At 39.0% G+C, this 14268-nt stretch overlaps 1 protein-coding gene across 4 annotated transcripts in view; it reads right to left on the bottom strand.

Annotated features, from left to right (window-relative positions):
• The window catches only part of LOC145664880 (spermatogenesis-associated protein 20), a 336902-nt gene that overhangs the window by 35371 nt on the left and 287263 nt on the right, over positions 1 to 14268 (bottom strand). For all 4 annotated transcript variants that reach the window (XM_081731928.1, XM_081731930.1, XM_081731931.1 and 1 more), the window contains exon 11: positions 7924 to 8123. In XM_081731928.1, coding sequence (XP_081588054.1) covers positions 7924 to 8123 — 200 coding nt within the window. The remainder of the gene's footprint in view (positions 1 to 7923; positions 8124 to 14268) is intronic.

The following is a 14268-nucleotide window of genomic DNA, read 5'->3' as shown; positions in this document are numbered from 1 at the left end:
ATATTTCAGAAGGATCCCTAGCTAACTTCGTCCACATTTGCTGCAGATATAAAACCAAACAAACTTAAAATCAATATGCAACAGATAATATTGCGCTGCTATCCCAAAATAGGAAAAGAGAACAGTATTTTGCTAACAAGTTTGTGATAAAAGGTGGTGTATTATGGGAACTTGTAATTAAACATCTTCCCTATTCAACGTTATCCCTCCCCACTAGCCTAGTGGCTAGCGTAGCCGCTTTTGGTGCACGGGGTCTTCGATTAATTTCCTATAGAAGAGCACTGAACATATTACAGTGGTTTGAATTTTGCCTTAAAACTGTAGGTCCATGTCTCATTTAATCCAACTGCTGAAAACAGACGTTAGATTTTAACGAACAAACAAACTATTAAACCTTTTAAACACAATAACGTGTACTGTCGCTAGTTTCAAAAACGCACAATCTATAATTTTAAAATGCTATATATTTGTGGACAAGAAAAGTTTATATGTTTGTGGCCAATCCTTTCGACAGTGAGTTCTCGGGAACCATAGGTTCTAGAAAGATGCCGTTTTCACTGATCGACTGCAAATTTTGTGTAGATTGTTCAGGTCTAATTGAATATTAAAAAAAAAAAAAAACAATGCCGTTATTTCTTTATTGCATTTTTTAGGGGTGCAATGGAAGTGTTGATATCCTACGTGTTAAACATTGCAACACCATATACTTGTATATAGGTGTTGTATATCTCTCAGGCGTTTGTTTCATGGGTAAATGATAATGAGAAACGAAGGATAACAATTTCTCCAGTCTAAGATGAATCTTTATTGTTTGGAGTGTTTTGCCCAATGAACACTATGTATCACTGACATTACAATTAATTATGTGTAATGTATTTGCTTATTACAAACTGCATACAAGAAGAAAGAAAACACTAACCACACATGAGTTAGAAACTCCAACCGGAAGTAGGCTCAATCTTGCAAACGGTGCGAGATATTAAAAAAAATAACCGAAACAATCTCCCCTTTATGATACCCCTCGCCGATTTTTATCAAGACGTCCTTCACTTGTGTCTTCAAAGGGACATCTACTGATGTGAGGAATGACATGGAGACTCATGCTCACATGTGAATGATGCGCTGTGCAGAGAGCGCAAGTTCACCTTGTACTAAGTTGAAGTGTAACATTTAAAGATATAAAAATTTAAAGTGCAACAGTTTTCACACTACAACAGTATCATATCGGAAATAACCATGTTCGAGAGATACTATATACATCTCGGAACGGTTACCTTTAAGTTTACTGTTTTTAAGTTTATGTAAGTTTTACAATTGGCAAACGAAATTTTACGTTTTAAGATTTTACGCGCAATGCTACTGTATTCTGATATTACTCACATATAAATAAAAAAAAAACTTCATATATTCAGGAATATCACTTGTGTATTTGTTAGGGTATGACCAGTATTAGCTGCATCAACGAAAGAGGCCGCGATTCTGTTTTCAAACAAGATTTACGCTTCAGTGAAGTAGTAGAATCTGATATATACAGAGATCTACTTTTTGGAGTTCAAGTAAATTTTAAGACGATTTTAGCGACAGAATCAATTTAGAAGTGTTCATAACTTGTGAAAAAGTCACCAGAGTCATTTCTTGGTTAAGCACATAAGCTCCCACCGGGACTCGAACCTAGCTCTCTACATTCAAAGCGCGTATGCTAGCCCCACAACAAACAAGGATTTACATCACATACAGAGGCTGATTCGTTTTCATACAATCAACTTGCAGTCAGCGACACTTCTCGATCCGGGTATACATGTCTCTCAGCTACTGTGTAGCAGAATGAAAGTATTGCAGTGTGGAATATGCCGCCGAACCTTGTAGTAGGACGGGGTGTTATAATGAAACGTTATGTAGTGCAGTCTCCTCTACAACTCACATCACCAACGAAATCGCATCCAAAGAGGGTATCACTGAAACTCACAAGACCTGTGTTAAAAAGATTCAGGATATGGTGGCCTGTGATAATCCATTAGCACAACACCACATTCTCACTATGGGAGAACCGCGAGAAAAACAAGACACGATGTTGTCTGCCAGAAACTTACGTGATCTAGGATCAAACCAGGGACCCATCGCACCAAAAGAGAGCGACCTATTACTCACCCACTGTTCCCCTGTTAAGACTCCAGATACCAGTACCATGAATTATTGTGGTTTAGGACCTATCAAAAGGCGCCTTCATAGCGTCGAGTTCGCACGGTAAATGACCTTTGGAAAGCCTTCAAGTAGGATTGGGCTGTGATAATCCATTATGGCCGAACGTTTACGATGTGCACCAATCAACAGTGAATCGAACAATCCATAACAATTTGAGCCTGTAGGTTGTCCCCAAGGTCAGTGTGCATGCGCTAACACCAAGTCTTATCGCGGAGCGAAAGAAATTTAAAAAGCAGTACGGACGCCACCAAATTGGTGAGTACTGGAAATTTGTTGTCACAATGGACAAAGCATGGATCTACCTGACTGGCTGTAGAAAAAGTTTGAGCAATGACCTACATGAATGTTCTTAAAAATGGACCGATGTAATTTTGTGCATCACTCTTGAAAGATTCTATGATTGTTACCGTCTTTCCGTACAGAGGAATCCTAAAGATTTGTATGGTCGAAAAATTCTCAAAATTAATGCTATTTATCACAAAGAACACGTCATATCCCCAATTTACAGCATGAAGAACCAACATTGTACGGCGACAACACCAATCGTATGGAACTGCACCAGGACAGAGCTTTTAAGTCACATGGCTTTGTATTCACGCATGGCAGCTGCAAATGGTATCCATGTTACTTCTATTAACTTCGGGGATATTTCCATTAAAGATAAATTGACACTTAGTGTGCCGTTCCCATGCTGTGCCGTAGTCAACGAAGTTTCTTTTGAGACTTTCACATTGAAAATTCATCGTATTGTCTTTTTTTAAATTCACATATGACGTGCTCATGCTGTGCTTGTGTTTTCCCATACCATGTCCCGACAGGCTTCCTTGAAGAGAAACCAGCCCGGTCGTGGCTCGTCGGCCGCATTCCTTCGGCCTTCTTCGAAGCATACGAAGCGACACGAAGTTGAAAAAAACCAAGGGAAATGGTGTAGAAATCAGTAGCGGCACGGCATGGCATGTGTGAATTAACCTTAAGAATCCATATGGTAATCCCATGGAATACTGTTCTTTTGAACTTTCGAAACGACGCCTTTCACATGTCCACTCGAGGATGTTACCGTTAAAAGTCCAAAACTAAATGAAAAAAAATCTAGTTTTACGTTTCACGTTATGTCCTTTAGGCTACAGGAGACGAATGATTAATGGAAATGGATTGTTATGAAAGAATTGGTTGAATCAGAATGTGGCAAGTAACAGAACAACTCCGAGAAAAACGGAAAGAGATGCTGTCCACCACAAACCCACGTGATCTAGGATCAAACCAGGGAATCGTCGCATCAGAAATGAGCGCCCTATAACTGACCCAACGTTCACTTCTCCTTGTTAAGACTCCAGATACAATAGTGATTGCGGTGAGTCGTGAAACTTGATCTACATTTATCGATTTCACTACCGACTAGAAAGCAAGAGTGTCTCTCGTTTGTCAACCCCCATCCATGAAATTTTGGCAGTGTTGTCTCTCGCGCTATACAACGAATATCTCCTTAGGGCCAGAGTTGGCGTGGGTCAATGAAAACTTGACCCACGACCCACTGACCCACCACCCACCGTGACCCACCACCCACCATGACACACTGTGACCCACCACTCACGGTGACCCACTCTGACCCAACACCCACCATGAACCACTCTCATCCACTTTGACCTACTCTGACTCACCAAAATCCATCGTCATCAACTCTGAACACAGTCCAGGGCCTCTTCTGAACTGACAAGAGTTTACAGTTGTAATAAAACAAGACTGTGAAATTGTCACTAATCGGAGTTTAAATTTCTAGTCAATCGCTCAAGCACCACTCTGTTACAATAACAGTGGATCTGACCTTTACGATATAAACTGGTAAAGTGTTTGTCAGTGAGGAAATTGAAACAGTTCGAGGTGGGGGGAAATTTGTGTGTGCCTAAAATATACTTGTACTAAGAGAGTATTCTTTCAAGTGTTAATTTCTGAACGCATTCCACAAGAAACTTCTATTCGCAGGAAAATACCCCTGTACAATATGGAAAAGGTTATGTTTTCTCAGTTCACAGTATTTTTCTCACAAAAAACTTGAAAAATCAGTTTTTCATAGTTTATAAAGGTGCTCGGGTACCCTCTGTGAGAGCGTCTCCATAAAGTATGCTCATAATTGTAATTTGTGTAATTACTAAAACACCACGTTAAATTCAAGTTACAAATATGCATAATTGCAATTATTATGAATATTTATTCAAAGTAGTTTACCTAAAGCAAAGAAGAGACTTACTAAAAATTAGGTATAAAGTTGAATAACACAAATAAGCCATTAGTAATACAAGTAAACATTTTCCGTAACTGGTAATTTTCCACCTTAAAACAAATCTGAAATCGGATTTATTTCTTGTTGAAACTTTTTGGCGGTAAATCATCCACAGTGGAATGATGTCCATCCTTCAGCCAAGAAATAACTAGCTCGTCTACTTTGAGCTTGTCTAGCGGTGGGCCATTAACATTGATGAGCAACAAGTTAGACAGTGTTTGAGCACTTAGTGTATTTCTAATATCAGTCATCTGTAAATTCATAAGGGGAAATCCCTGTTCGCACTCTGTCGTGGAAACTGATAATATTTCTACCCGATTTCTGCAACTTCTCATCGACAATCTGCTTGTTAGACTTAAGTCTGATAACGATTTTTCTTGGTCAGGTTTGAAATACTCAGCAAGAAATATCATCTCTCTATCACCATACAACATCTTTACCATATTGACCATGTCAGTTTGCAATGTCGACCCATGTAGAACAGAAACTTCATCTACCACACCTTTGATAGGGAATCTTGTGAATAAATTATCAATTAAAGCCTGATAAACTGATGATTTCTTATTTGTTCATAAATTTAATTTTTGTAATTACACATGAATGTTTGATACCATTACCAAGTTCCCTCCCCCGTCTAGAAAGCGAAAGGGAACGAGGCTCCTGGAAAGTGTTCAGAGGTGAATGGGAATTTCCCTCCTTCTTCAACTTCAATTATCACACTGCTGTTTGCCATGTGCCAAATTACAATGAATTTCAATTAAATTATCATAGTATAATTATTTCCTTGTTGAATTATCAATACTTTTCAGTGGAAAAAAGGATGAAATTTCAAAGTTCCAAATCAAAGTAAGTAGACCAACGTAAAGGGAGAAAAAGTGTAAAATTTTCCATACAATTATGCGTACAATCCAAACTTCAAATTTCCGCGCAATTAAGCTTACAGTACAAATTTTATGCCTATTTTTCTCACAACTTTATGGGTTGATTGCCCTGTGCTGTAAGCGCTCCATATAATAAACATAAGCTTCAGCAATTATTATAGCAGAAAGCAATGGATATATGAAGCCAAGCACTGTATTTTTTTATTTCTATTTTTTTTTCTTAAATAACATCGATCGTTTTCGATCATTTTTACAAACCAACTCACTAACAATTTATCAAATATAGAAAGTGACCCCCCCCCCAACATAAAGGAGAATTTTAAAAGTGCTAGGACACACTGTTTATTTTTAATAAAGAGTTAACACACTGAATTTCATCTCCGTAAATTTAACGGTTTGCGAGATAATCATTTTTTTTTTTCGCAAAAATTCGGATCCTCAGTACCTCCTTAGGATATTATGCATTATAATAAAGGAATATAACATTCCAATTTGGATTAAGGCCTAACTATATACCAAAAGTAATTTCATTTCACTTTGCAATTTGACCGTGATGATCAGGCACACATAGTTACATTCATTTTTTTTATATAATAATTTATATATTACAGTGATTCAAAAATGTATTTTTTCCAGTAGTTAGCTCTAAAAACTTACAGGTCTCGAAAGCCAAGTAGTAGTATAAGTCCTATTGCTATTATTACTATTAAAAATATCAATATCCAAAAGTGCCTGAAGTTCTTTTTCCACTTGGTTAGATTTACTCACCTTAGGTAAGTAGACAGAAACAAGTGGAAAAGAAAGGGAAATGAAGGTCTTGAAAGTAAAACGGAGACAGATTTACCAGTCTTCAGAAGATACTGTCTACAATGCAGTGAACAGAGAGGGTCGGTAGATCATACTGAGTCGGTGGGTCGCAGTGGATCACGGTGGGTGGTGGGTCACAGTGGGTCATGGGTGGTGGGTCACAGTGGGTCATGGTGGGTGGTGGGTCGCAGTGGGTCACGGTGGGTGGTGGGTCGCAGTGGATCACATCCTGTTGACCCACAACCCACTGACCCACCCAGAAAACTTGACCCACTTGACCCACTGACCCACTCCATCTCTGCTTAGGGCACAGTGTTGTCGCATTGCCGCTAAGTTTCGTTCTGTTGTTATTGTTCTGGTCGTTGTTTTATGTTTTCGCTATTATTGTTACCGTATAATTCGAATAATTGTTAGTGTTATAGTTTTTTAAACGCTGTTTTTTTTGCTTCTTTGCACATGGCCTCTAAGTTTGGCAACGATGTTGGTGCATTTCTTTCACGTTTTCTTAAGTGTGCGTTGGAAAGACAGCTCCACGAACTGTACCGAATTCTTCCGATGCATCACACGTGAGGGAAAGCAGTTCTATGATTGGTGTAGAGCCCACACTTCATGATGAGCCCATAGCCCACTATAGTACCACGAATTATTGTACTTTTGGATTCCTCAAAAGGCGCCTTCATTACGTCGCACAGTAAATGACCTCTGAAAAGCCTTCGAGTATGAGTGGGGTAATATATCCCTGGTACAAATGCAGTGTAAAGTGTTCCTTACCGGTCAGCATCACATAGAGCATGATGGGTAGGCGGGATGGAATTTTTTTTTTTTTTTAAAGGCAACAACTTAATTTGTTCAGACGGAAAAACGAATCAGGCTGAATACAGCTTTCTGGAACTTTATGAAGCTTTCCTCCGCCAGCTTGCAATTGTACAGACAAAACTTAGATTTTTACAGATTTGACTTCCCTCAAGAGGCGACATTGTTTGAAAAATGTTGACTTCCCTCAAGATCCATCACTGTTTTGGAAAATACTGACTTCCCTCAAGAGCCGCCACTGTTTTGGAAAATACTGACTTCCCTCAAGAGCCGCCACTGTTTAGAAAATAAATTCAAATTTAAACAATTACACGGCCACACACAAAAAATAAAGTTCTGTGTACCGGGTATGGGTTCGATGTATTTTGTCACAGAGAATCCAAATTTTAAAACCCCAGGACGATCGACCGTTTCAATTCCTTTTTATGGGTGAAAAATTGGAGCGATTTTGGATAGGAAGAATACACGTAATACATCAAGGCAAAAAAAAAAAGAAAGAAAGAAAGAAAGAAAAAAGAACAGAAAAGAAGCAAAGAAAGACAGAAAAAAAAGTACTGTGCAGCAGCCCCAGGGTACGGATTCAATGTACCTTGTTACACAGAATCCTAATTTCGAAACGCTAGGACGACTGACCGTGTCAATTTTGTTTTATAACCTGTACTCCCTATTCAAAATCGCTCAAGTTTTTTCGTCCATAACAAAAAATAGGTATAATCGATCTTCCTGAGGTTTCGAAATTTGGATTCTGTGTAACAAAATACGCAGAATCCACATCCTGGTGTCCGGTACGCAGAACTATTACTGTGTGGGTGTGGCTGTTCTTACTTTTTACATTCTTCTTTCTTGTTGAATATAAAACCAATAAAAAATCAATAAATAAGACACTCTCTGTTCTTAAAAGGGTTTCTACCGCATCAGGGAAATGAGACTTGGAATACTGACCTGCACAGGTGATTCGTGATACATCATAACAGCAGAGATCATTTCTGGCAAGGCAATAGGAATGCGAGTGAGCCGTGTTGTGAAGGCAGAGAGCAACGTCCCAGCCTTTTCTCGCAAATCGTGTCTGTCGAGAACGCCTGCCAGACGAACCAAGTTATGAGCTGTTACCGAGTTCCCAGATGGCTCCGCACCATCTTGATCTGGAAAAAGAGAAGAAAAGACAAAAACACTTAATAATAACATCTAACTGATCGAACAAATGCTTACACATTGTACCAAAACCTCCGTTGGTTGAGGAAGTAGGAAACTAGGTAACAAAAAATAAATCTGTCCAAATGTTATGGCTGCAGGGCTGCAAACGATCACAGGCTGTGCGGCAAAACATTTCCAAATTCCACACGAAAAAAGTATTTTCTTTAATGTAAGCACAATTAATCAATCTGAATGGAGAACTGCAAATACAAGGTCTCTGTTATAAAGAGTGGTGCTTAATATACAGTTATAGGCTATTATATCCATCGACGGTCTTCACTGAACTTTGGCCTAATGAAAGAAGAAGAGGAAGGGCAAGTAGTATTTGTGGTTAAAAACGGGCAAAAAAATGTTAAGAGCAATTTCTGAAATTTTTGTTAAAATAAAAGTAATAAATGAGTATGGATTTTTTTTAAAAGTAACTATTCAGGAATGGCAGCTGTAAAAATCTTGGAGTTCTAGGTCCCACGGTTATGTCGTGTGGATTAAAGGAGACAGGTCGATGACGAGAAATGAATGAAGTAGTGGAATGAAGAAAGCGGGAGGAAACGGGAGAATCCCGAGAAAATTCATGCACATGGTGTTTGTCTACCACAAAGATCACTTGGCGCGAGCTGGGATCGAACCTGGGATCCCATGCACCAGAGGTGAACGCTCTACCACTGAGCCACCAGGCCCCATGACAAGTGTAAGTCAATCGAAAGTGAACAGTTAATATACTTTGGAAGGTTTTGGGTTCGAATCCGGTAGGAACCATTCCCAGGCTTTTCCCTCAGTCACATCAGATTATTTACTTCAAATTTAACGTTTTACGATTATGTTCCGGGGCTACGGGAGACAGTCATGATCATATTAAACGAAAGGGTGGAATGAATAAAGTGGGAGAAAACAGGAGAATCCCGAGAAAAATCACACACACAGTGTTTGTTAACCACAAACAGTGGCGTATTTACGATTTTGTTTCGGGGGGGGCTTTGCTAACTTTATTCCTCGAAATGTGAAAATTCTGCAAGATATTCATTTACTTTAATATAGTAAATAAAATTTCGGGGGCTTAAGCCGGGAAGCACCCTTAAATACGCCACTGACCACGAAGCTCACTTGCCAGATCGAACACGAAACCCCACGCACCAAATGTAATTGAGGATATTTGTTCCCGTCACGATCAACAAGACTGCTCAGACAGGGACTGTACAATTACGTTTTAGAACGAAGATATTAAAATTTACCAAAAAAAAAACTGCTACAAAATAAAAACAAAAACCGAAAAGAAGAGATACAATAGAAAATATATGAGAATAAATATATAACAATTACAATAAATAGGAAATATATATCAGTAGCAATAAATAGAATTAAAGTAATAATAGAGAAGATATTTAACAATAACAATAGTAAAAAATTAATAAAAGGACAGAAATTAACATTTGAGACGAATCTTTCCACGTGAGCAAGTCCGTCCACTCAGTATCCATAAGATCGTCTTCCATCATGTCACATTTCAAAGAAACTGCACGTGGCTTACGAACAGGGAGATTTTGTTCTCTTCGGGGAAAGAGCATGTATCATTGAGCCAGTGTATACGCTGGCTAAGTTTTAGACCAGCGAGGAGCCGGAAGTCGCCAAACACCAACACTAATAGAAAACAAGTGGGGTTTTGAGAGGTTCGCTAGTCGATGCAACTGGGGCCTGAATTTCTGGACTTTTGTCAGGTAAACGCTCTATCATTGCATCACCGGGCTCCACATCAGACGAATGATGAGATGATTAGAAAATTTGCGTTTTAGGTTCTTCTGCAATTCTGAAGGACATGATCTACACTGCAGGGTGATGCTGAACTGACTGCTACATTTGGAAGTAGAATATTTCGCAGTTGCGAAAGTGGAGTGGGTTACGGGTAGCAGATTAGAACAAGATAGGATGCCATTTTATAAGAACACCATAACAAGAATTACCATGGACAACGCTGAGGTGTATTTGCGAAATGAAGTCTGTTATTAAAGGTCACCGATTGCTCTGACATTTCATTGTTAACTAACATTTTACAAAAGTTCATTGTGAACTGTTACAGTATTCTTATCAAATGGCATCCTACCCTGTTCTAATCCTTCATACGCAACCAACTCCAAGCTATTGCACCTGCGCAATGTTCAATTTTCAAAGGTGGAAGTCGGCTCCAAGCCACTCGTATTATAAGAGTCTTCACTACCATGAAATTAAACTACCGCTAATTTTAGAGTCTTTCTGTAATATCTTCAAAACAAAAATATTCGAAATGCAGAAAAGTAGTGAACTAGACAATACGATTTTGCATGTGATGCCGTTATCACAACACATCTATCTTCTTCCGATTTGCAACTGTAGATAGATTTAACATTTTTTGCGGGTTTTGTAAATAGCGGCATACCAAAAGCAGAGAGGTGAATTGTGGTAAAGGTATTACATGCAAGATTGTATTGTCTAGTTCACTACGTTTCTGCTTTTCGAATATTTTTATTTGTTTTGAGGATATTAGAGAAAAACTCTAAAATGAGCGGTAGTTTAATTTCGCTGTAGTGAAAACCCTTAACATCAGTTCCAAAATCACAATCCAGGTTTGAGTCTGTTAAAGTTGGCCGGTGCGAAGATTGCCATGCAATATCAACATTTACAGTATACGCCATTCCCCACCTCAATACTTCGCATCCAAGAGAGTTGGAAAATAAGACTACGCGGAAGATACTCTACAAAAAACTCCCGATCGACTTCCTTCATTTGATTTTCGCCTGAAAAATCAATGACAATGAGATCAAACTGGCATGGTGATTCAGCACCCTTCGAGGAGAGATAGCGTGGTGGGGAATGTCAACCTTGGCATTGCATTAGAAGCAAAACTCAAAACTAAATGAGGTTCAAATCAACGTTTTAAGTAGTTGTGGACAGAAAAAATGAAACCGTTTTCGAAAACTTAAAAAAAAAAAAAAAAAAAAGTTCGGTTTTCTAACAAAACCAGTTTAGGTTTGGTTTTCTATCAAAACCGGTTTAGGTTCGGTTTTCTATAGGCCCCGTCTCGATTAAAAAACGAGTCGGTTTTGGAAATGCCAGGCTTTCGGTTTCTACAAACCGGTTTTAATAAAAACCGGTATTGCCTATCCATGTAGTTTAAAGAGGAAGAAATGATCAGTTTGTTCATCAGGAATGTCTTCAAAATCATTTTCAAAATAAGGGAACCAAGTTATAATTATAAGCGAATATTTTTCTAGTAAGTGGCTTACGAAAGAATATTATACTCGTAGCTGATCTGAGATATTTGCCACAACATTGGCTGGGTTAGAAGTAAGAAAGAATTACTGCATGTAGCTCAGTAACAGTAATCACATAGAGAGATCCAATTACTAGAACTAGCACATAAAAAGTCTGATTACTCCGGAGATAATTAAACTTCAAATAAAACAATGTTTACCAATTAACCACAGAAAACAAGCAAGAACAACACCCATGCACGTGCCAGACTGCGTAAAACTTCAATTATTATTTTCTCTCGGAAACCTCATTAACACATATTCTACTTTAATTGCAATTAGGCAACAAAAAACCATAGTTAAAAAAAAAAAAGCACGGAAATCAGAAGAATGCAACATGTTCCTTGTATATTTATTTAGAGAAGTGACGTTAGATTAATCAATCACACTGGATTGGAAATATCTATGTCAAAGTAGTTCCAAACAAGGTAGAAGCACATACATAGGGCAGGCGATATAAATTGAATTCCGATACACAGTTTATTTTTAAGTGCACCATCATCATAACGGCTGGGCGTGACAAACTTGATATTCCGCACCACAACTATTCATTTGTTTCTCATGTCCAATAAACAGACAGAGGATGAAATATAACATTGAACGATATGCCCTCAGAATAATTTAAAATCATACAACGATTGACACATGTAAGGAATAATAATCACTTGCAGAAATATATATATATTTTAAAAGGTGCAGATGGAAGAAAAAATACACGTTATATTGCCTCACTGTTAGGAGTATAGGAGTGAGTGAGAGAGAGTGAGTGAGTGAGAGAGAGAGAGAGAGAGTGAGTGAGTGAGTGAGAGAGAGAGAGAGAGTGTGTGTGTGTGTGTGAGAGAGAGAGAGAGGGGGGAGGGAGAGAGAGAGTGTGTGTTGTTGTGTGTGTACGACTGTTAGGACTATGTATGTCACTTTTAAGAGTATGTATACCAAGTTAAGATAACAAAAAACATACACAATTTGCCACTTAATACTGTTCTTTTCTCTTTCCGAGATTACTTCAAAACCTAAGAGTAAAGACATACCGAAGATACCTCGCGATCGAGGTCGAGGTTTAAGTCGCGATCGCTACCTCGATACTGGCGCAAACCCATGGATTCAAATGGGTAAGTGCATGCCGGAGATGTACACTACATCGCGACCTAGAGGTCGACCGCGATGGTGAATTAGTGGTCGCGATTATGAACAACTGAGTTTGTTTTTATATCGATGTTCAGTGGAAGCATCTCTGTGGCTCGAGTTCTCCCTGAAGTGCTGCATTGAATAAAATCTTCATTTTTAATTTCGTTCAACTGGTTCCAATCCACCTGCCAATGAGATCTTACCCAATGGATAAAATAAGTTATCAAGATCGAAGCAAGAGAGTGTGTTTCAACGCAATGCCACGTTTATTTTCCTAAATGTTTACACGTCTCGGTATCAGGCAAGTAACAAACCACAAACCCCTGTTGCTGTAGCTGATGGTATCTTATCAGAATGTACTGTACGAGAGCGTATTTACAAAGTACATTTCTTAGAAGAATGCTTAGCGAATCGAGGGAAATGGACACACATCGTACCACAAAGTCTGAAGCGCATAGTCTAGGGAGTGATGGGTAAACTACGTCCCGCGGGCTGAATGCGGTATCATCAAAAATTCTATCCGGCCTGTGGAATGATTCCTAATCTTATAAATGAAAAAAAGAGCACGATTACTTAAAAAAGAGTTGCATTAGAAACAAACTGATAGACGAGTAATAAACTTCATACCTGAGAATCAATGCATCCCATTTTGAACCAGATTACAATAAACTTTAAGGCTTAGTTGGGCGAAGTATTACGAGAATTTTGTAAAATGTGCCATTGTTGTTTTTAATAAACTATATTGGCCCGCGTAGACTTTCTTCTATTTTCTTCGGCCCTATCCTAAAAAAGTTTGCCCATCACTGATCTGGGGGCAGTCATCTCAAATTGGATTCTCTACAATGTCACAGTTCGATGCACATATTTTCAGTAAACTACAGAGAAGCAGTAGAAAGAAGACCGGAATCCTACCATTAATGGATAAAGAGTGTCCATCTGCACTCTTTCTGCTTACCATCGACGGTGACTAAAACACTGCCTTAGAAATTTGGCCAGTCCGTGAGTGTTTACAAGGTACTTCAAAAGAAATACCCTGAACTGTCGAACGTTAAAGCTAGTACGACTATTCTGATGCCCTTACGAAATAGAGGTAATTCCCTAGCGAGTGGAATCCAATCACCATATGCAGCGAGGCACCCAAATGTTATAGGGCAAACTCATCTCTCCCTTGGAGAACACAACCCCAAGTAACAGAATCCCACGGTGTGATTACAGCTTGGCAGATTCCAACTCAAACCACAAATCCGAGATGACCCGGTAGGGCCTCGGATCCTGGCCCTACCAATCTAGTTGCAGTTCAAATGCGCCAAGAGATACCATGCAGACGTCCAACCAATCATCTCCTGGACCCAAGGACACGCTTTAGTCTCCCATTTGAGAGGTATCCCTAAGGTTTCCCTTCCTAGTGCGGATGACAGGGTCCCAACCCATGTCTACCTCATTTTACGGAAGAGGTGCAACGTACATTACTGGTATTAATGGATGATGTAGTCCATCTGCACCAGGCAGATATTCCCATTTGGGATGTACTAATCGCACTCTATCGGCAGGGGTGACTACAATAGCTCGCCTCACAGTAGTCAAAGGCATGGTGGTGGGGCATTACGCACATTCCTGAATCTAATGGTTTGCGTCATTGATCCGTTTAGAAAGACAAGTAACCTGACTCCTTGCCTTTTCCAGTAGG

This window comes from Thermobia domestica, chromosome 11 (genome assembly GCF_964235325.1).
Source record: "Thermobia domestica chromosome 11, izTheDome1.hap1.1, whole genome shotgun sequence".
NCBI classification, from domain to species: Eukaryota; Metazoa; Arthropoda; class Insecta; order Zygentoma; family Lepismatidae; genus Thermobia; species Thermobia domestica.
The sequence above is the reverse complement of the archived record's forward strand: the minus strand, read 5'-3'. Positions and strand labels throughout refer to the sequence as shown.